The following is a 23,256-nucleotide window of genomic DNA, read 5'->3' on the forward strand; positions in this document are numbered from 1 at the left end:
TCCAATTTTCTGAAGTGGACAGGTGATGGATAATCTACAAGAAGTGCCATCAGTATAATCTTTTTAATGACTGTAAACTGGTTTTCCATCTTAAGTTGCAAGCCAGCCAGTTAGATCCTTTTAAATTAGAAACTGAATCACCTGCCAAGAGAATACTTTGAAAGGCTGCATTAAGTGCGCTGCGCGACACCTGAAGTACTAAAAAGCTGTCAGTTTCAGGCAACGATTATGGAGCCTGGGGAGCCACGAGTGTCAATAACACATGAGGGCACACAGAGCTGGCGGGTCCATGTGTTATTGGGCCGTCACAGGTACTAACCTCAAGTACAGAGAAAGGGGACAGTGAACACGAATATGTAAGTGTCTGTGGTCTAAGGTCCATGGAAGGTCATTTCACTGCTCTGTGACCTTGCTCAGGCTTCGCTGATTTTTTTTTTTGGTTGTCCTTTATGGACCCATCTGTTTCAGATGTGCATGTGGGTTAGGGAGCCACACACGGCCGTCTGCGAGACTGCCATTCTCCCGTGACCAGAGAAGTTTTAGGGGTGAGATTCTGCCGTAAAATCACACTCAGTGACACCAGCTCAGACAGCAGTCCCAATCCACGCAAAGGGGAGAAACACAAGCTCGGCTCGCTGACGTTTTTAGGAAGCTTGTTATTGGAAAGTTCGGCCCCTTTTTCCATGCAACTTTCCGGGATGAAGAAGCCTGTGGTTGGGTGGGTACAAGGAGGCTTCTCCCGCTGTCTGGGTCAGAGAGCACCTGGGTCCCCAGTCTTGGTGCTGTCACAGGGGTTAGTGCCTGTGCCGTGACCGCACGACCTGGCCGTCACAGGTAAACTTACAACATAGTCCCTAGCTTCAAAAGCATACGTGGGTTTCCCTATCGTCCTCTTCATGAGTTCTTTGTGAAAACAGAGAGCCTGAGTCTGCCAATAATCAGCAAGAGAACAAAGTAAATCAAATGAAATTAACCAGAAGATTGTAACATCTGACAAACAATTGGTAGGGATTTTCAAAATCTTTTGATCAATGTTGATGGTATTTTTCCATACAATGAACTCTAAAGTGTGGGGAGGGGGGAGATAGGTCCATATTTTAGATTTAGAAGGCCCTTACTCAGATCAGGAAATCTTACGACAGTAAAGTCACACTTTGTAGACTGCAAACTGAGAACACACAATCTTGCTTCATTTTTCTTTAACTTACATAAAGATGAAATAGTGGTTAATAATGGTGGCATGCCAATCTTTAAAGATGTTCAATGAGACATTTTCTTACAAATGTGAATGATTTACAACAAAAAATATTTTATCCTACTTATTCAGAAACAAAATCAGTTGTGACAAAATATTTGCATTGCATTTACACATTCTGATAATCAGAAACAAATGATTAAAATCTAGATCAGAAAGCTGCACAGCACCATAAAAGACACATTAAAGTCACAGATTTGTTATTCTCCTAGAAGCCTTTCCCTGTCTTTGGTGCAATAATCTTAAAAAGTGGAATAAATGAAATACTAGTGAGGACTGTATCATTTTAGTTAGGGATCCTGTAAACCACGTACCTTCTGTTTTGAAATTGCTTTAAAATCAAATTTATTTCCCCAAACTTCAGATTTTTTTTAAACTTCCTTATCTTACTTCTATGATGCATTTCCTTTTCTTTTTTCGCACTGCTATTTCCTGAAGAAAAGCACATCAAATCTGACCCTAAAAACAGATCAACTAAAAATGAGAGAAGTAAAAATATGTTCATACTTATTTACTGATGCCTCATGTGTGTGTGTGTTTATTCTCAAAAACACACTCACCGTTTGGGAAGTTTCTTTTAAAGATAGAGGTTTGCTGAGCACAGATTTGAGGTGTAAGAAATAAAATTTATTTTGCTAATTATGTTTTTTTTTTTTTTAAAGAGAAGGGCGTTCCTTTAATTTATCAAAATAACCCATTTCTCACTTCACTGTTTTTGTTTTCAAGTGTTTATTTTTTTCCTAGCCATCTTTTCTTATGCTTATTGATTACTGACATTCTTGGTCTCTTCCTAAACATTTAGAGAACACATGAAACATGCTTCAGAAACCATTTGCCACCAAGATTGTGATGTTGACGGAAGAATGGGATAGATACATATACAAACAGTGAAAAACCATGAATATTCGACATTTTTCATTATGAGATTACAAAAGACAATGCAGACATATTTTTATAAATATAATAAATGAGTGCTCTGTAAAGGTTTTGGAAGCAGCAGAGGTGGGGTAACTGTTTTACAGTTAATGTAAAGCTTCCTAGTTGATAGTCTAGTATAGCGACCTATAGTCATCTGTTGGAGATTCTCCCATGAACAAGGAGCTGAGATGGATGGAGAATTAATTCTAAAAGCCAGCATAATGGAGATCTAATTATAGAGTTCAACATGAGCCACCATCCACTGCTGAAGCTATGTTCTGCCTTCTGACAAAGGCGCTTTTGAAATCTTCAGGAAATTAAATTTGAATTCTTACCCTGATATGCTGGGTAACCTTAAAACAGGATAATTCCACCAACTATACTCTTTGCAGAAAACTCAGATTTCATTACCAAAGCAATCAGCATATAAAAAAATGAGGGTTTTGCCCCTTATTTTAAAAGGTAACAATGTAGCTATTTTTTTTAAACATCTTTTATACACAGAGGAAAAGAAAAGAAAAAATTTGTTACAAGGAACATATCTCCACTACAACCATATTGTAACTCTCACAGACCAGAATAAAAGAAAACCTTACCACATATGTGTTTAATGTTTGTTTACCCATTATTCATTATAAAGAGTGTTTTGGGATGGCTTAGACTGACCATTTAGGTTTATTCAGGTGGCTACAAATGAATGACCTTGTTCCAATTTTTTTCTGAAAAACCAAACTGGTATCTGCTTTGGACTGCTGATCAATTCCATAAAACCCTGTGGCTTAAGCACACGCGATCTTAATTAGGACGGCAAAACTGAGTCAGTCAGAATAAAACAGGTTCTTCTTGAGTGTGAACACATAGACTCTCAGATCATAAACAGGTTCTCTGGCTTTAAATCCCGGCTATATATCTTCCTAGCCTCATCTCTGTAGGTACCAGTTTGCTTATCAGTAAAATAAAGAAATCTTAGTACCTAGATTCATAGGGTGGTTGACAGAATTAAATAAGCACGTAGAACAGAGTCTGGCAAAGGACATGTCAGCTGCTGTTACGTCACCCTTTCAAGATACGTACTGCACTAGCTCTTATGCAGTCAGATCTGTTCCCAGATATCTGATCAACATCTTGTAAATTCACTGAAAACAGCTAAAGAAACCCCTGTAACCCATACCATTTCCCTGCAGACCTGGAGGCATAGCTCAGAGAGAAGTAGCCTCTTTATACACTGTTTCAGTAATTATTAAGCAAATATTTTCTGACTATGCAGTGATTTTCACCTCTTCAAATGTTGCTAGCTTTAGAAACCGAATTTAAGTTTTCTTTTTTTAGTTAGATCAAGGTAAAATATTAATGACTTAGATATTTCAGAAAGGAAATGAAGCAAGGTCCCACCAAAATGGATTAGAGACAAAAAAGAACTCTGGCTGGCTGGCTTCCCCTCTCTCTCCTTCCATCCATCCTGCTTCCTTCCTTTTTCTTTTTCTTTTTTTTTTTTTTTTGCTCTCTCTGTGCTCTCTGTGGCTCTTCTTTCCGGCTATAATGAATCATAGGTTCTTATTGTTTTATGTTATGGGAAAACACAATGGAGTCATTCACAAACAAAATTAAGTTATGCGGAACAAAACACGCAACCAAAGCGCACCAGAGAGACAGGACTTGAGAGGAGAACTTACCCCACGCTTTAGACTCCTGAAGCAGTGGATTTTGGGTTTGGAGGTCATGAACTCGTTGAAGCGATGGGAGAGGGGTTCCTTTTGCTGCTTGGGAGACTGGGGGCCGTTGGGAACAGCAGAGGGTGAGGCAGAGGCAGGGGGAGGTGGGGGAGGCTGATGGGGGGATGTTAAAAGGGACATAAGCTACGTGTAAGAGATGGAGCGGTGACAGTAAAAAATCAGAAACAAGAAGATAAGACACAAAACAAAAATAAGCATCAAATAATATTTGAAATCCAAAGCAAGTCAAACACAAACAATTAAAAATTTAGGCCATGGTCCAAAGGAAAACATGGAAGGACATGTTAAATGGAGAATATGGTGAAAGTGGGAGTTTTAGTAAGTAAAGCAACAGAAGAAGAGCAAGAAATATCTGACAAGAAGCTCATGCAGACTTTGACATGCAAACTACCGTTCTAACTAGGTACCCTAACCCAGTCTAAGCCAGAAGGGTAAATACTTCTAGGCCACCTAGACTAACACAGCTGGATGGGAGAAAATGAAAGTCCTTAAATGCTAAGGTTGTGAAAACAGCAAGACAGTCTTAAAAAGAAATTTTAAATTATTCTAAGGTTAAAGCGGTTCGTGTCGCCTCGATCACCCACTTTATGCCCAGGTTAATGCTGTCATGCACCTACGTATCACACTCTAGAAAGAAAATAAAAAATGTTCATGGATACATATGTTAACATGAGCTCAAAACCAAGTTGTTAATCCATGGAAACCATTTCGATTAGAGATGCTGATACATGGTTATAGAAATGTGGCACAACGTCCCTTCTCTCAGCCCAGGTAACCAGCAATCTAGGAGACTTAGGAGTGAAAAGCGTGATGCGAAACGGCCAGAGGTCAGTAGTCTGTTAGTGTGGGTGACACGGTGCAGGTGATAAGTGCATCTGAAATAAGACAAATGGCCATGGCCAAGGTACCACCACCGAAGAGAGAGATTGCCTTAAAACAAAACAGCACACTAGCCTTCTGTTTGCATTCTGAAACTACGAGCTTAAAAATCTTCATTCCTTTAAAGACTAAAAGACAGAGTGAACATCTCCACACCTTGTAACACTCATATCACACTGGGTCCAGTCATCAGTACCTTATTTTTTTTGATGAATGGCCATAACTTTCCTTTGGATTTGCCACCAAATTTGAGCTCTGATTTGCCTTCTCCTCTGGAATTTGAAAGGCTGTTATCTGACACAGTGCGTTTCATAGGCTGAGTGTAATCCTCAAATTCAATGTCTCCTGGAGGCTCGAACCCAGACTTATAAGCTTCTACGACCAGCTGTGAATCCTGCAATGATACCCATCACACACAAATATGTTCCAATCTATGTAAATACTTTCCACACACTGAACTATGATGCCCTCACACAGATGACATTCTAAGGAAGTTATACTGAGTAACAAATTTTTTTCTAGTAATATTTTTATCATTTGAAAGAATAACTTGTAAAGCTATACATGTAGTTGAGATTTCAAGATAATTTTAATAACTACTTTTCTATATTTAGAGAAATGAATATTAAGAACAACTTTGCCAAAAAGCAGAAAAATTGGGTCATTTATTATGCAATTCCCTTGAAAAATTGTTGTTGCTTAGTTACTAAGTTATGTCTGACTCTTTGCAACCCCATGGACTGCAGCCCTCCAGGCTCCTCTGTCCATGGGATTTTCTAGGCAAGAGTACTGGAGTGGGTTGCCATTTCCTTCTCCAAGGGATCTTCCTGATGCAGGGGTCGAATCTGCATTTCCTGCTTGGCAGGCAGATTCTTTACCACTGAGACACCTAGGAAGCCCTTCCCTTGAAAAATGCAATAATATATAAACTGATTCTCATCAGAAGGTCTTAAAGCAATTTGGCATACACAAAGTCAAGGCAAAAAAAGATGCTCCCTCCAATTTCTTTGGTTCACTGTGGTTCAAAAATTTATCGAATATTTTCCTTTATATATATATTTGTTCACTAGAATGTAAGCTCCCTTCTGTTTTTCCTCCACTGCATCCCTAGCACCTGGATGATGCCTGATGATAATGATAGAATAATTATTAGCTGAATAAATGAGGGAACTGACTGCCTACTCTGTGGTGTCCCCCTGCTAGGAACTTTGAGTTCAGAGTCTTTTCGGGGTCAGATGATGAAGACCAATGGGTAAGGAAATGACAACCATCGTGTCCAAGATAGATAGATGTACAGTTAAAGTATTACAAAAGCACCTGTGACTTGTAATAAAATTCTAACTCAATGATATCTGATTAAAAAAGAAAAATCTATTAGAGAAGACAATTTGGAAAGATCTCAACTTTCTACCATGAGCCCACATTTTAATTTGTTGTAGCTATTTTAGCTAACATGGAATTTGTAGGTGTGCCATAGATGTCAGTTGTCTTGTAAGAGCCAATCATCCTTCCTTCTGAGTAATAAGAACCCTGATGTTAAGCTGAGCACACGGCCACCCAGCAAAAAAGCTTCACTCTCCAGCCTTCTGTACAGCAGGAAGTGGCCCCAGGACTAAGTTTTGACTTCTGAGATCTCTGAGATGTAGGCAGAAGCACAGTGAGCAATTTTAGAAAGCTTCTTTAAATAGATAGTGTGGACTCTTCTCTATATAATGCTTTATGGAATTTGGATGTGATGGCTGGAGCTATGGAAGCCATGTTGAGTTTGAAAGTCATATCATCAAAAGTTGTGAACTAGGAGAAGCCTGAATTCCTGAGGATTTGCAGATCATTTGCCCACACCGTGGTTGGACGCTCTGCCTGGCAGACATCTTCATGTGGGAGGAAAAACAAACTCTTAAGACACTCTCTTGTCATGGTTACATGAACCTAAACCTACCCTCTCAGGCTTCTCTGGTGGCTCAGCAGTAAAGAATCTACCTGCCAAGCAGGAGACGTGGTTCAGTCCCTGGGTCAGGAAGATCCCCTGGAGAAGGAAATGGCAACCCACTCCAGTATTCTTGCCTGAGAAATCTCAAGGACAGAGGAACATGGGGGGCTACAGTCCTTGGGGATGCAAAAGAGTCAAACACGACTTAGTGACTAAACAGTGACAACAAAACTTATACTAACATCCACAGTCCCAAATGCGCCAGGGACCACACTAAATCCAAAACACGGAGGGCTGAATTTAAAAAACTCTGAAAAGGTATTGCCATTGTTGAAAAGTACTTGTGACCACTGAAAGCAACTACTCTCAGATGACTGAATATGGTCACTGTGGGAAGGGACAGGGAAATAATGGAACCACAGTTATACATTAAGTCCAAACTATAGTACTTACATTTTTCGGATCAATTGACTCGGCTGCCTTTACGATTTCATCCAAGCATTTCCCAATGATAGGAATCACCTGCCGGTCCAGCTCTGCGTATGTCTTCACTGATTCTCCCATTCTCACTATCCTCCTCTCCTCCATCTCTTGTATTTTCTGCAACATTAGAGTTTGCATAAAATTAGTTTGGTTTACTACTATTTAAAGAAGTTGTTTTTTGGCAGCGTTGTTACCTCTAAAAAATTCTCTAGGAGGGAAATAGGCCTACAAAAAGGTTCGAGTTAGGGACTTCCCTGGCAGTCCAGTGGTTAAAACTCTGCCCTTCCACTACTGTGGGCAGGAGTTTGATCCCTGGTCAGGGAACTAAGATTCCTTCATGACGCTCGAGGTGGCCAAAAACAAATAAAAAAAGGTTAGAGTTAAAGCAACCATAAATTTGTTGTGCTTCTACTTTAGCCAGCTGGACACATACTTTACTAACTGTGAGGCTGTCTAAATGTACACTTTACACAATTCCATTCCCATTTCAGTAAGAACCTGAAATGCAGGTAGTTTTACTATTAATACCATTTGGTTCAGTTCAGTTCAGTTAATGGATTTCAAATATTTCCTCCATCTTTGAGCCACTGTTTCATCCTTTACCAAAAGCATGGCATCCAGGTTAACTGCCTTGACCCAACACAGGCTGAGATTAACTAGTGTACCTTCCTTCTACAAGTTGGGTGTTTTTTTTTGTTTTTGTTTTTGTTTTATTTCTTTTTAATTGAGGATAATTGCTTTACAATATTGTGCTGATTTCTGCCATACAACAATGTGAATCAGCCATAAGTATACATTTGTCTCCTCCTTCTTGAACCTCCCTCCCAACCCCCCCCACCATCCTTCCAGGTTGCCATAGACTGCCTCGTTGAGCTCCCTGCATCATACAGCAAATTCCCACTTCCTATCTGTTTTACATATGGTAATGTGTATGCCTCATTGCTACCCTCTCAATTTGTCTCACCCTCTCCTTCGCAAGCTGGAAGTTCTTGTTTGCTGTGTAGACACCAGGGTACACATTTTTGTTATTTTTTCTACAGTGGAAGTTGAAGTTGTAAAAAATTCCCATAGTGGGAGAACAGCATCATGTATCCTCTCTCACACTATTCTTGACAACTTAGAGTAGCCCAGAGAAAAACAGTCCAAAGGAAAGACAACAGGACTATCAAAACAACAGTGAGCTATCACTTCACACCTGTCAAAACGGCTATCAGGAAAAGTCTACAAAAACAAATGTTGGTGAGGATACAGAGAAAAGAGAACCCTTGTACACTGATGGTGGGAACGCAAATTGGTGTAGCCCTTTGAAAGCAGTATGCAGGTTCCTCAAAAAATAAAAACAGAGCTACCATATGATCTACTCCTGGGTATATATCCAGAAAAAAAAAAAAGAAAACATTAATTCCAACAGATACATGCACCCCAATGTTCACAGTCATCTGCTCAAATCCTACAACTGTCTTCATGTTGCTCTGACTCCTAAAGGTGAGTTTGGCATTTTTGTAAGCAGAATGGTCCTTTTAGCAAAAAGAGCGTTAATGTAAGAATCACAGTTCTAAGTCTGACCAAGAATGGTTGCAGGGTCAAACTAAGGAAACTTACAAAGTCTATTGATTAATCTTGAAATTCATGTTACGTTTCATCTTAATGTCAGTATGTGCTTAATCTGAAATTTTTTTTTAAAGTGATTTGAGTTAGAGGAAATTTAGAATGCTATAAATACTTGGAAATCATGATTCCAAGTAACGTGTTTCTAAACCAAGCAAATCTGAGAGAGCTGAATCACTTACCTGAAAGATATTGGGAACGTGAGTGTGGTAATATTCATGCTGCTCGTGGTTGAATTTCTGTAGAATTGATGAGTAATCTGTTTTGCTGTCCTCTGCCATTTGATGACGCGTTTGAGCTTGCTGTCGTGCCTTAAGGCAAAAAATGAGAACTTCCCATGTTTATACATAATATATAAAAGCTTAGGATTACAAACTGGAGGGACTCGGGGGAGGGGGTGTCACATTTTCCTCAAACATATTCTATTTACCAGGTGCTGGTTTTTTTTGAAAATTGTTTAAACAACCCAATCCAAAATAGGGCAGAAGACTTGAAGACACATTTCTCCAAAGAAGACCCACAGATGGCCAATAGGCACATGAAAAGATGCTCGATATCACAAACTATTAGAGAAATGCAAATCAAAACAACAGTGAACTATCGCCTTGCACCTGTCAAAATGGCTATTAGGAAAAGTTTACAAATAACAAATGTTGGTGAGGATGTAGAGAAAAGGGAACCCTTGTACACTGTGAATTGGTACAGCCCCTATGGAAAACAATATGCAGGTTCCTCAAAAAAATAAAAACAGAACTACCATATGATCCAGCAAGTCCACTCCTGAGTGTACATCCAGAAAAATAGATATGTGCACCCCCGTGTTCATAGTGGCACTATTTACAACAGTCAAGTCAGAGAAGCAACTCAAGCGCCCACCAACAGATGAATGGATTAGGAAGATATGATATACATACACAATGGAATATTGTGTGTTAGTCGCTCAGTCGTGTCCAACTCTTTGCCACCCCATGGACTGTGACTCGCCAGGCTCCTTGTCCATGGGATTCTCCAGCCTAGAATACTGGAGTGGGTTGCCATTTCCTTCTCCAGGGGATCTTCCCGACCCAGGGATCAAAACCGGGTCTCCTACATTGCAGGCAGATTCTTTACCATCTGAGCTATGTCTTGGAACACTAATGGAATATTACTCAGCCATAATAAAGAATGAAACACTTCCATGTGTGGTAACATGAATGGACCTAGGGACTATTATGCTTAGTGAAATAAGTCAGATAGAGAAAGACAAATACTGTAGGAGATCACTTACAGGTGGAATCTAAGAAAAAAATATTACAAATGATTATCAGACTCACAGATATAGAAAACAAACTTGTGATTATCACAAGGGAGAGGGACAAATTACGGGTAGGAGACTAACAATTCAAACTACTATATTTATAATAGACAAGCAACAAGGGTATACTGTATAGCACAGGGAAATATAGCCAACACCTGAAACTAACATAATATTATAAAACAACTTCTGTTGCTGTTCATTCAATAAGTCGTGTCCGATTCTTTGCGACCCCATGGACTGCAGCATGCTACGGTCCTCTGTCCTTCGTTATCTCCTGGAGTTTGCTCAAATTCATTTCTGTTGAGTGGGTGATGCTATCTATCCAACTCATCAACTACACTTCGATTTTCACAAACCCCACCATTATTGCCTTAACGCGGCACTACTTTCTAGTTTGAAACGTACCAACATTCTTTATTGTCTACACTTGGCCCAATTCACATATTTATTACCAAGATTTAGGTTCCCTCATGGGAACCTCTGATCCTATTTTTTATTTTTTGAGTCAGGGACAGGGGATCCATAATATTTTTTATCCAATTATCAAAAGAGTTCATGAATTAAAAAGACATGTGAACCACTAATCTATAGGGGTCTTTCTAAAACCCTCCACTATGGTTTTTTTCAGAACATATTTTAAAGCAGCACTAAGTATGGAGTCCTCTTTGAGCCTTGTGTGTGTGTCTTTCAGTTGCTCAGTTGTGTCTGACTCTTCGTGACCCCATGGACTATAGCACACCAGGCTTCCCTGTCCTTCACTATCTCCTGGAGTTTGCTCAAACTAATGTCCATGGAGTCAGTGATGCCATCCAACTATTTCATCCTCTGTCGCCCCCTTCTCTCCTGCCTTCAACCTTTCCCAGTATCAGGGTCTTTTCCAATGTTTTATTGCATTGCTTTTCTCCTAAATAATAATAGAACTCCTAAATTTGTTTCTCTCTTTTAATTCATATTTTGGTTAATTACACACAAACAATACCAACGATTGTTATGCTGGTATTAGCTCCTCAGATTCCTTGGAGGAGCCTTGATAAATATAATCTCATGAATCTCTAAGACGATCTGAGGTCCATGCAGGGCAAGAACTGCCTCCTGCCAGGTGAAGAGATGGCTTGGCTTGTGTGCTTGGCAAACTTACCACACCAAGCCAAGAACACAACAGGAGAAGGGCCTTGTTCCAACGCAACCAAGACAACTCTTGTCTGCTTGTTTTGCTTTGTTTTACTGAAACTGTTTTTTTTTTTAAGATAAAAAACAGAGAACCATTCAAATGCCAACACGAAGAAAAAAGGTTGGAGTTGTCTGTCTGTCCTACCCTCTGTCTGGTCGCTGGTTCCAGGTCGGTTTCTTTGCATCTCAAAGTCCTTTATTGGTTTCCTGCCTCTGTGACTTGAAGGCTTAACCTGATTTCACTTCCGTGACACACTTCGCTCATCTCTGTATCTGTGAAGCCACGGGGGTCATTCAGACCTGCTTCCTTCATTCCTTTCTCTGTTTCTCGGTAAACACTTCCCTAGTGCAGGTATCAATATTAACATTTCCAAACTGATTTCCTTATTACCTGAGATTTCTTAGTTTCTTAAGACTTTTAGGTACTTAAAACCCAATTTACCAACGTCTCATCTCCCCTCCGTTATTAGTCCAGCTGCCACGTTCTTCCTCTTTGTCAGCGGCCTCTTAACGCCCTTCCTGACCATATGCTTCGGCTTCCGCTTTACTGTGCTCCCCAGTACATGTATTAGCCAGTCCCCAGCTTCCCTGTAAAATCCATGCCCTTCCAATACACAGTAACCCCCCTCCGTTTAAACAGTAGCCTCCCCACCTACGTGCACTCCATCTGTTTCCGTGATGCAACCAACTCAAAAACCCTTTTAACTCTTGCAGTTACCTAGAGTTTTATCATGTCTCACTCTGCTAGGACTATGGAAAAAAAGCGACAATGACAACCCACCACCAAGGAAATTCCCAGGTAGACCCCCACCTCCGTCCCCCCCCACCCAGCCATTTCTAAAAAACTCACTACTTCATTCACAAACCTTCTTCAGAAAAAAGTCAGAAAATCCCCAGGGCAGGCAGGTTCCTTCATCTCTTTTATAAATGAAGAGTACCAAGGTGGAGCATCTCCTGATTTATTTTGGAGAAATGATCCAACTTGGTGAACACTGAATATAGCTTAGTTCTGAAACAAGGATCAGAATGTCATCATTAAATATGCACGTATGTGTGCGTGTACACACACACACACACACAGCCCACATAAGCAGATCAATGCTTCCTGACAATCCATCCATCATAACGACTGTGGAATATTTCACTCATGAGAACAGGAGGCGAGCCTGTTGGAGGTGCCCCAGGACCACCTGACTGGAAGGGCCTGTTACCCTCCTTCCTCTGAACTCCCCAGAATCTCTAATGTTTTTGCTTTGTCTAGATAATTACTTTCTGTTGTTGTTTAGTCACTAATTCGTGTCTGACTCTCTTGCTACTCCATGGACTACAGCCCACCAGGCTCCTCTGTTCACGGGATTTCCCAGGCAAGAACACTGGAGTGGATTGCCATTTCATTTCCTTCTCCAGGGGATCTTCCCGACCCAGGGACTGAACTCAGATCTCCTGCATTGGCAGGCGGATTCTTTACCAGTGAGTCACCAGGGGAGCCCAAAATTGCTTTAATAAGCCTATCAACTCATTGTTTCGCAATGCCCCATACGCTGTAATCCCTAAATACAGCTTGGTGACTGCTACACGTAAGCTACGGAAGAAACTGAGATAAAGAAGAGCATGGATAAAGTCCAGCCTGGAAAGTGAGAGCACGGAAGAAAACAGACTCCAGAGGGAAGGAACTGGTCTACCCTTTGTGAAAGAAGCATTACGTCTTGGGCAGTTTTCTGAAAAGAAAAATCTTGGCCTTCAGGATGCAAAAGCCTTCGTATATCTACAGTCTGTCTCTGAGTCACTAAAAAGATAAAGCAACACTTAGAAGCAGCAAAACATCGTCGCATATCACGTTCTGCAAGACCATAGACGGAACACAGGGCTGTCTTAACGCTCATCCCAGGACCCAGCTGCTTTGAATTAATACCCACTGTTGAACTCCAGGCCCAGGAATGTGCCACTGTTCTGACTAAGATTTACTATGGAAATCTATTTTTGTTTCATAAGCTGTGATGTTTACTTTGCACTGGAACTTCAAGAGTCTCTCTCAAACAACAGGGCTGAGTCAGTTACTCATTATTACAAATATGCTTTTAAAAGTATTTTCGAAAACTTATTTGGAGAAACTGCTAAATAACTAGATATTTTCGAGAGTGCATCTCCTCATGCCTAAGGCTGCGTGAAGATTAGAAGCATCACCATTTCCCAGCTCTTTGTAAGTCTGTCTAAAAATAGCAACTGTTATCTTAAAGAGGTACAGTATTTCCATCCTCAGTAAGACCATCAGCTATTTCTTTTCATTCAAGTTCCCATTCTAAGAATAAAAGATAAAGCATCTTGTGGCAACATTACTGTGGGGCAGAGAGAAGTTCAGAGGATTTTTTTTTTTTTTTAACGAGTCAGAGTTACAGAATTTAGAGATAATATTCTAAAAAAGTCCAGAATGACCACAATTGCCTGAGGCCATAAGTCACAGAGATCTTTAAATAAGCGCTACACCACTTTCACCGTCAGTCAGAAAGACTGAGCTTGAACTGTGGAATTTCTTTAACAAATCCTTGGGAATCTCCCCAAATAAATCCAAATTGGCCTAAGTATGTATCACTTAAGTGTGACTTCACTGCTTGGTAATTCTTAACATTGTTTTATCGACATCTGCTTCAAAGGTCAGAGTTACAGTTTCTAAATAAAGGAAACAATATTTTAGAAACCAAGCTGCAGCCCAATGCTTCTAAATCCTAATGGGTTTAAAGACAAAAATACTATAATCCATTTAGTTAGTTAAATTTAGATGATCAACATGGCCAAAATGTGCAGCTACTTCCTGTTCAATTCATTAAGAAAAGAATACTGCTGGCTGAGTCTCAGTCATCATAAACAGAGAAAATGAGCCGTACTAAGGGATGTGTTTACTTTCATATGGGGAACGTCGTAGATTTTCTTACTATGTTATACCCTCACATATTTTACCAGTACTTCTTATGGCTTTTGACCTTTTAACGAAATGAATAAATACAGACTGGTTCTATTCATATACATCAGCTCAGTTCAGTCACTCAGTCGTGTCCGACTCTTTGCCACCCCGTGGACTGCAGCACGCCAGGCTTCCCTGTCCATCACCAACTCCCAGAGTTTACTCAAACTCATGTCCATTGAGTCGGTGATGCCATCCAACATCTCATCCTCTGTCGTCCCCTTCTCCTCCTGCCTTCAATCTTTCCCAGCATCAGGGTCTTTTCCAATGAGTCAGCTCTTCACATCAGGTGGCCAAAGTATTGGAGTTTCAGCTTCAGCATCAGTCCTTTCAATGAATGTTCAGGGTTGATTTCTTTTAGGATCGACAAGTTTGATCCCTATACCCTAACTCATATACATAATGAAGCGTAACACGGCTTCTCTTGTCGTGGCTCGAGGACTCCAGTGCATGCCCCTTCAGGAGCTGTGGAATGAGGGATCTTGGGCTTTCCAGGTGGCGCTAGTGGTAAACAACCCCCCTGCCAATGTAGGAGATGCAGGTTCGATCCCTGGATCGGGAATTTCCCGTGGAGAAGGGCATCGCAACCCACTCCAGTATCCATGCCTGGAGAATCCCAGGCAGCCTGGCAGGCTATGGCCTGTAGGGTCACAAAGAGTTGGACATGACCGAAGCAACTGAGCATGCATGTGTGGGGGATCTTAGTTCCCAGACCAGGGATCGAACCTGTGTCCCCTGCAGTGGCAGGCAGATTCATAACCGCTGGACCATCAGGGAAGTCTCATGAGATATATTAATTTTTTGAACATGTCCTCAGACTTCTCAGAACTGTATCCATTGCTGTTCCTTAAATGACAAACTATTCATTGCAGAAGAACTCAGAGCTTTGAAAAGTCATTTTTTCCCTTGGGTTGGAGTATGTAATATAAGAACTTAGAAAGGCCCTCCTCGATTACCAAAAATTGGGGGAACACAATGTAGAGGGTTTCATCAGTCGTAGTTCCAACAGCAGTAAGTATCTTCTGGAGAAGTTGGACTTCCAATATTTTATTTCATCATCATCATGTTGCTGTTCAGTCGCTCAGTCGTGTCCATCTCTTCGAGACCCCATGGACGGCAGCACACCAGGCTCCTCTGTGCTCCACTATCTCCCGGGGTTTGCTCCAATTCATGTCCACTGAGGCAGTGACGCTATCTAACCATCTCAGCCTCTGCCACTCTCTTCTTTTGCCTTCAATCTTTCCCAGCATCAGGGTCTTTTCGAATGAGTTGTCTCTTTTCATCAGGTGGCCAAATTATTGGAGCTTCAGTTTCAGCATCAGTCCTTCCAGTGAATATTCGGGGTTGACTTCCATTAGGATCAACACGTTTGATCTCTTTGCAGTTCAAGGAACTCTCAGCATGATGAGAAACCAATTGTATTTTAGGCCAGGAAGAAAGGGGAGGCTAAATCAAGATTGTATTCTGAATTTACTATTCTGCACCACAGCTAAGGCTGCCCATATTTATTATTCAATAGCCAGCAACTTGCAGCAGCTCCACTTAGGGGGCAGATGGCCTAACCATCAGCCCCGGAAACCAGCATACAGCATTCCAAAAGGGCACACAGCCTGGCCTGGAGGCACAGCAAGAATGCGGCAGGGCACCTGGCTCTCGCCTCACGCTTCTGCAACTACCTGAGCTGCTGACTTCATGTCATAGATAAAATTAAACACACCAGTTTTATAATCTGGGTTATCTGACTTCTCTCCATCTTCATCAGTTCTTTTTTTTTTCACCTGATTACAAAAATATGCTTGTGGTAACTAATTCAAATTTATAAAATTGTACGGTGTAGAAAGTAAAAGTCCCTGCACGTCCCATTTTCTGATAATCACTGGTAACACTGACAACAGGACCTCAGGTGACATGGAGAGGAGGTAGAGCAGCCTCGGGAACTTTCTGGTGAAAGTTCCAAGAACACAGCAGCAAGGGCATCACTAAATGAATGATACCACCATGCTATAAGGATCGCTAGTCAACAGCTGGCAAAGTTGGTGTGTCTCAGAGTCACCAGCAGCTCCGGCGACTGGAGCACCTTGCCTTTGGGATGTGGCCAGGTTAATGGGAAGAAATGCACACGTTTTCATGGCATACAAGGATATTATAACCTGTTTTTTAGGTTGGTTTGTTTGTTTGGCTGTGCTGGGTCTTCACAGCTGTGCGGACTTTTTTCTAGTTGCAGCGAGCAGGGGCTACTCTTCGTTGCCGTGTGCAGGCTTCTCACTGCTGTGGCTTCTCTTGTTGCGGAGCCCGGGCTTTAGGGCATGTGGACTCAGTAGTTGGGGCTCAGCTGCTCTGTGGCATGTGGGGTCTTCCCAGACCAGGGGTAGAATCCACGTCTCCTGCGTTGGCAGGTGGATTCTTTACCACTGAGCCACCAGGGAAGCCCTAAGTATTTTATTTTTTAAATTTCCTAATTTTGCTGTGCCACCCGGCATCTTAGTGCCCTGACCAGGGATCAAACCCATCCCCCTATGATGGAAGCACAGAGTCTTAACCACTGGACCATCAGGGAAGTTCCAATAGGTATTTCTGAGATCAGAAAAATAGCACTCTTTTAAGAATCACTGAAACCTCTAACTGCTAGACTGAATTTCTCTAACATTAGTTAATGATTAGAAGCAAAACTGATTTCACCCTAGTCTTTGACTTAGCAATTCTTCTTCTGGGAATTTGTCCTAATGAAATAATCTTCAATGTTCATAAAGAAATCCACTAACCCTAATAATTTGAGACAAATGTCCAGTAATGTAACTGATTAATTGTATGTCATACTATTGCATAGCACCCTGCTTATTTAGCCTATTGTATATACATCATGCGAAATGCCAGGCTGGGAGAAGTATAAGCTGGAATCAAGATTGCCAGGAGAATTGCCAATAACCTCAGGTATGCAGATGACATCACCCTCACGGCAGAAAGCAAAGAGGAACTAAAGAGCCTCTTGATGAAGGTTAAAGAGGAGAGTGAAAAAGCTGGCTCAAAATTCAACATTCAAAAAATGAAGGTCGTGGCATCCAGTCCCATCATTTCATGGCAAATAGATGGGGAAATAATGGAAACAGTAACAGACTTAATTTTCTTGGGCTCCAGAATCACTGCAGATGGTGACTGCAGCCATGAAATTAAAAGACGCTTGCTCCTTGGTAGAAAAGATATGACAAACCTAGGCAGCATATTAAAAAGCAGAGACATTACTTTGCCAACAAAGGTCTGTATAGTCAAAGCTGTGGTGTTTCCAGTAGTCAAGTATGGATGTGAGAGTTGGACCATAAAGAAAGCTGAGCACCGAAGAATTGATGCTTTTGAATTGTGGTGCTAGGGAACACTCTTGAGAGTCCCTTGGACTGCAAGGAGATCCAACCAGTCAATCCTGAATATTCACTGGAAGGACTGATGCTGAAGCTGAAGCTCCAATATTTTGGCCACCTGCTGCAAAGTGGCGACTTATTGGAAAAGACCCTGATGCTGGGAAACATTGAAGGCAGGAAGAAAAGGGGGTGACAGAGGATGAGATGGTTGGATGCATCACGGACACAATGAACCTGAGTTTGAGCAAGCTCCAGGAGATGGTGAAGGACAGCGAAGCCTGATATGCTGCAATCCATGAGGTTGCAAAGAATCAGACATGACTGAGCAGCTGAACAACAAGAAAATTGTGTGGCTTGGAAGAAAAAATAATTTGAAAGAGTATTGAATAAGGGAAAGTGAAAGCTCTATGTGATTTAATTTGTTTAAGTTTCCAAAGCAGTATTTACAACATACCTTCATTATTATTAAAAAAACCCCATCACTAATGATCACTTTTGAAAGTGATGAAGTTATGGTTTAGTTTGCTAAAAAGCTTAGTGAAAGAGACAAATTCTATGCAGAATTCCAGAAACAGTGAAAGACTGAAGCAGGAAGGTTTGTCTTTGAGGTACACACACACACACACACACACACACACACACACACACACTGCCCTGAGAGGTATAGTAGAAGGGGCATTAACAAAGAAGAGAAGGAGCTCTCTGTCTGGAGTAATGTTATTGTATGATAGATGGCATTGTTTCAATTTCCCAGCAAACTCTTGCATCTAGAATACATTTTCAGTTCAAGACTAAGAATGCATTTAAAAATTCCTATTCAGACAGAGTGCTGTGAGTTTTTGTTGGAGGCTTCCAGACCAGGGAGTTGCCAAAACAATGAGCCTGTCTTTGATAAATTATAAGGCCAGCTAAAATACAGAACAGAGAAAAACTTCAAAATAAGTTAACCAAAGAAATATGCCTGAAGTATTCCAGCAATTTCCTGATTTTTTTTTTTTTTAAACAGGCTTACAACTTCTAGCCCCGGTATTGTAGGTTACTTTGGTACCCGGTCACTGAAATAGAAGCGAGAGAATACGGAAAGATAGCAAATGAGACCAGCATCTCAATCTCTCATGGGCCATTCACTTGCTAAACAGTTTTTAAGAAAAGCCTTCTGTTTCCCTACGCCCCAGTTGCCTTATTTAAAAAGTAGAATTAGAAGGTGAGCTACAGTTTCTGCTGGAAGAGAAGCCACTGCTGATATAACTTGTCTTGATGCTGGCATACCTCCAAGGTAAGCTGGAGAAAACAAACGTGGCATGAGCTCAGAGATCTTGGTCAAATATAAAGCATGGTCTCCAAGACTTGGTCCCTCCTCCCTCCTGGTTTCTAACACATTATATTTGGCAAGGGTCTTGAGTTTTTAGTTACAGTAGATTGACATTAATTATCTCTTTCTCTTCCCTTTTCCCCATTAATGAACAACATCACCCCCAAATATGACACTCATGAGGTTCCATATATGCACAGCTAATGAGAACAGCTGAGATTCTGGAAAGTTAATGACTTAACTGTATGATGATAAACAGCGATCACTGTTCTCTGTGGCTGTGGCGTTACTGTGAAGAACAAATATACTGAAAGCACTATGGAATGCAGCTCTACAAAAGATACATTCCGTAGAAGAGTGAAAAAAAATAATCATGTTATATACCCCAGGGAGAGAAATGAAATACCATGGAATCTGAGATACACACACACACTGAAATATTACTTAGCCATTAAAAACAATGAAATAATGCCATTTGTAGCAACATGGATGGACCCAGAGATAATCACAGTAAGTGGAGGCGGAGAAAGACAAATACCATGTGATATAACTTACATGTGGAATATTTTTAAAAATGATACAAATGAACTTATCTACAAAGCAAAAATAGACTCGCAAATATAGTAAACAAACTTATGGTTACCAAAGGGAAAATGTGAGGGGGATAAATTAGGAATTTGGGGTTAACAGATACACACCACTATATATAAAATAAACAATGATGACTATATAGCACAGGGAACTATATTCACTACCTTGTAATAACTTGTAATGGAATAGAATCTGGAAAAGTACATATATACACGTATATGTGGGCTTTCCTGGTAGCTCAGCTGGCAAAGAATCTGCCTGCAATGCAGGAGACTCCAGTTCGATTCCTGGGTCAGGAAGATCAGCTGGAGAAGGGATAAACTACCCACTCCAGTATTCTTGGGCTTCCCTGGTGGCTCAGCTGGTAAAGAATCTGCCTGCAATGTGAGAGATGTGGGTTTGATCCCTGGGTTGGGAAGATCCCCTGGAGAAGGAAACAGCTAGCCACTCTAGTACTCTGGACTGGAGAATCCCATGGACTGTAGAGTTCGTGGGGTTGCAAAGAGTTGGACATGACTAAGCGACTTTCACTTTCACACACACACATACATATATGTGTGTGTATATATATATATATATACACACACACACACACACACACATATGTATCACTGAATCACTTTGCTGTGTACATGAAACATTATTAAAAAACTATACTTCAATTAAAAAGAAAAAAGAAATCTGAGGTGTTTGGTGAGCAGCTGTTCATCCTCAGTACCCAAGTCACAATAGATATTTCCTCTAGGATTCCCAGAGGAAAAAGTCCATCCCTGCTGAAGATATGCTCATACAAAAAAAAAATAATAATATTAACAATCATAAAAGCACAAGGAAATAAACCACCGTGAGAGCGGACACAATAGGGAGAAAAACTAGCACCATAAAAACTTGAGCTAAGGGACTTCCCTGCTGGCCCATGGTTAAGACTGCACTTCCAGTGTAGGGGCCCAGGATGATCCCTGGTTAGGGAACTAAGATCCCACATGCTGAGTGGTGCAGTCAAATAAATAAAGTTATTGTTTTTAAAATAATCTTGAGCTAAAAGAACAGTTTAAAGAAAATACAGGAGAAGAACATTTTAAAATGATTAAAGACATAAAAGAATCAAAATAAATCATAAGAAAACGAGAGACACAGAATAAAAAGTTTCATCCACATCTGAGTCCCAGAATTGACAATTATAGAAATGAAAAGACAGGTATATTTGCAGAGGTAACACCTGAGAATTTTCCTACATAGATGAAAGAAACAAATCCCCAGTGAATCCCAAGTAGAGTAAATGAGAACCAAAAAGTCTGTATTTTGAAATAACACAGAAATGTCAAAACACCAAAAGAACACCAAAAGCAAAGATAAGGTCTTAACAGATAGTGTGGACAGTCAAATACCCACAAAAGGAATGTTACTAAGTAGTTAGTCAACTTCCCAAGAGGAACAATCAAGGATAAAAGACAACGGAATGAGGTTTTCAAAATGTTTAGAGAAAACCATTGTCAGCTTAGAATTCTATACCTAACTAAACCATCACATTAGAGTGAGGACACAATAGAAACATTTCAGACAAATAAACAACTTATGATTCACAAGTGAAGAGAAAGTGTTAGTTGTAGTCACTCAGTCATGTTCTACTCTTTGTGACCCCATGGACTGTAGCCCATCAGGCCCCTCTGTCCATGGAATTCTCCAGGCAAGAATACTGGAGTGGGTTGCCATGCTCTTCTCCAGGGGATCTTCCCATCCCGGGGATCGAACCTGGGTCTCCTGCATTGCAGACAGATTCTTTACCATTTGAGCCACCAAGCCCACATACCCTTATGGAAAAAAATAAAAACAACATCACTCAGGAAGGAGGAAATTTAACTTAAAATATGTAAAATTTAAAATGGTTTTTAAAATATTTAATATAAATTTAAAATGTTCCCTGAGAAGGGAATACTATGCAAGAAGGAACAACACTAAGCCTGCCTAAGCACATGTCTATGGCTGTGTGGATAGATGGCGAAGACATGGCTTCCCCCTCTAGATCATCCCTGGGGCCCAGTTTTCCTTACTGGACCCCTTGTACACACTGAGGCTTCACGTCAATTACTATTTATCATGTATTCCCAACCCACTATCCCTGGCCGAGTTCTGTAGACAAGAGCAGTGGTTAACAACAAAGAGCTCATTTACTATACAATCCAGGAGTGAAATCACATGGTATACTGGCAGGAACACTGAATTCAAAAAGAATTCATCGAAATATGCTTCAGTCTCAGCTCTCCCATATCCAGCAGGGCCACTTTAGGTTAATGGCAATTTAACATTGATAGCCTTACCTTTTTTTTTATCTGTAGAGGGATAAAAGAATTATGGTAAGGACTGAAATCCTTTAAGAAAAAAATAAACCATGTTCTTAGTGTAAATTTTTTGAGAAGTTGGTTCAATAGCATTTTACACGGATCACACTCATTCTCCCATTTTACTCTTGATATCCTTCACAATCGGTTCTCACATCATCTCTCCAGGAGAACCTACTCAGCCCCCTGTTCTGTAATATCATCAGCATGCTACCCTCAGTGCCTGGGATGAAATTCTTTTCATCTCAGAGGCTCCCTCTCTGCTTTATCTATTCAATTTCTACCCATCCATCATACTCAAGTCCTGATTCTTCCTTCAGCTCTATCCCAACAATCTTTAATCCATGTAGGGCTTTTCCAGATGCTGAATCTATGAGCAACTTTTGAGCTCCTAGTATTTGCTGGTCACAGGACCAGGTAATTCCACGTATGATGAACCTCATTATTTTTTAAATTATTTGGCTGCACCAGGTCTTAGCTGAGGCACATGGGTCTTTTAGTTGTGGCATGCAGAATCTTTATTTTTAGTGTGGCATATGAATCCTTAGTTCTGACCAGTTTTCTGACTAGTGATGGGACCCAGCTGGACCCCTGCATTGGGAACGTGGAGTCTGAGCCACTGGACCACCAGGGAAGCCCCTCAATAATTTTTTAACTACTGCTGCTCTTAATATTTTCACCATGGGCAGCTTTGCATATATAAACATTATCTTATTCTGTAACTGAGTTTTCCTGATCTCTCCATCTCTTTGTTATCTGCTAACCAAGGCCCTTATGAAAGATATTCCTTTATAACCTTACTGATGCTCTGAACTATTGGTTCAATAAATACTCTAGCAAATGCCTTGGATGTTTAAAATATACTTAATCAGGGACTTCCCTGGTGGTCCGCTGGTTAAGACCTTCTGCTTCCACGGCAGGGAGTGCAGATTCAATCCCTGGCTGGGGAACTAAGATCCTACATGCTGTGTGGCATGGCCAAAAACAACAGCAAGAAGATAAAATATACTTATTGATTCACAGCAGGTTGAAGGGAGAAGAACTAAGAAGAGAAGAGTCCGAAGCAATCAGAAGAACCCCAACAAGGAAAATACAGATGACAATAGTGTCAACCAATGGATTCACATCCAAACATAGGCTCTGTTTTCCTACATCATGTACCACTGAAACCTCTCAGCCAGCCCCTGAAGTGTATAATATTATCCTTATTTTATAGAGTAGGAAACAGGCTCAGAGATGAAGTAAATTGCGTCACACCAGACCATTATCAAATGACAGAAACAAGATAAGAACCCTTATCTGTGCGGTATCAAGACACAGCTCCTGGCCAAGTCAGACCATTTACTACTAGTAAAAATTAAAGCATTTTATTAAATGACTTGCCATACAAAAGCCTTTAGAACAGTGAAGGGCATGATGGAAATGCCAA

At 40.7% G+C, this 23,256-nt stretch overlaps 1 protein-coding gene across 10 annotated transcripts in view; it reads right to left on the reverse strand.

The window, feature by feature from the left end:
* The window catches only part of FNBP1 (formin binding protein 1), a 135,753-nt gene that overhangs the window by 23,287 nt on the left and 89,210 nt on the right, over positions 1–23,256 (reverse strand). For 4 of the 10 annotated variants that reach the window (XM_019971018.2, XM_070799423.1, XM_070799424.1 and 1 more), the window contains exons 7-9: positions 8,989–9,117; positions 7,169–7,315; positions 4,982–5,179 (exon numbers count right to left, since the gene is read on the reverse strand). In XM_019971018.2, coding sequence (XP_019826577.2) covers positions 4,982–5,179; positions 7,169–7,315; positions 8,989–9,117 — 474 coding nt within the window. Of the gene's footprint in view, positions 1–3,846; positions 4,030–4,981; positions 5,180–7,168; positions 7,316–8,988; positions 9,118–23,256 lie in introns of all 10 variants that reach the window. The other 6 variants (XM_070799419.1, XM_019971012.2, XM_019971013.2 and 3 more) reach the window with 3 other exon arrangements.

The sequence above is a fragment of the Bos indicus genome, chromosome 11 (genome assembly GCF_029378745.1).
Source record: "Bos indicus isolate NIAB-ARS_2022 breed Sahiwal x Tharparkar chromosome 11, NIAB-ARS_B.indTharparkar_mat_pri_1.0, whole genome shotgun sequence".
NCBI lineage: Eukaryota > Metazoa > Chordata > Mammalia > Artiodactyla > Bovidae > Bos > Bos indicus.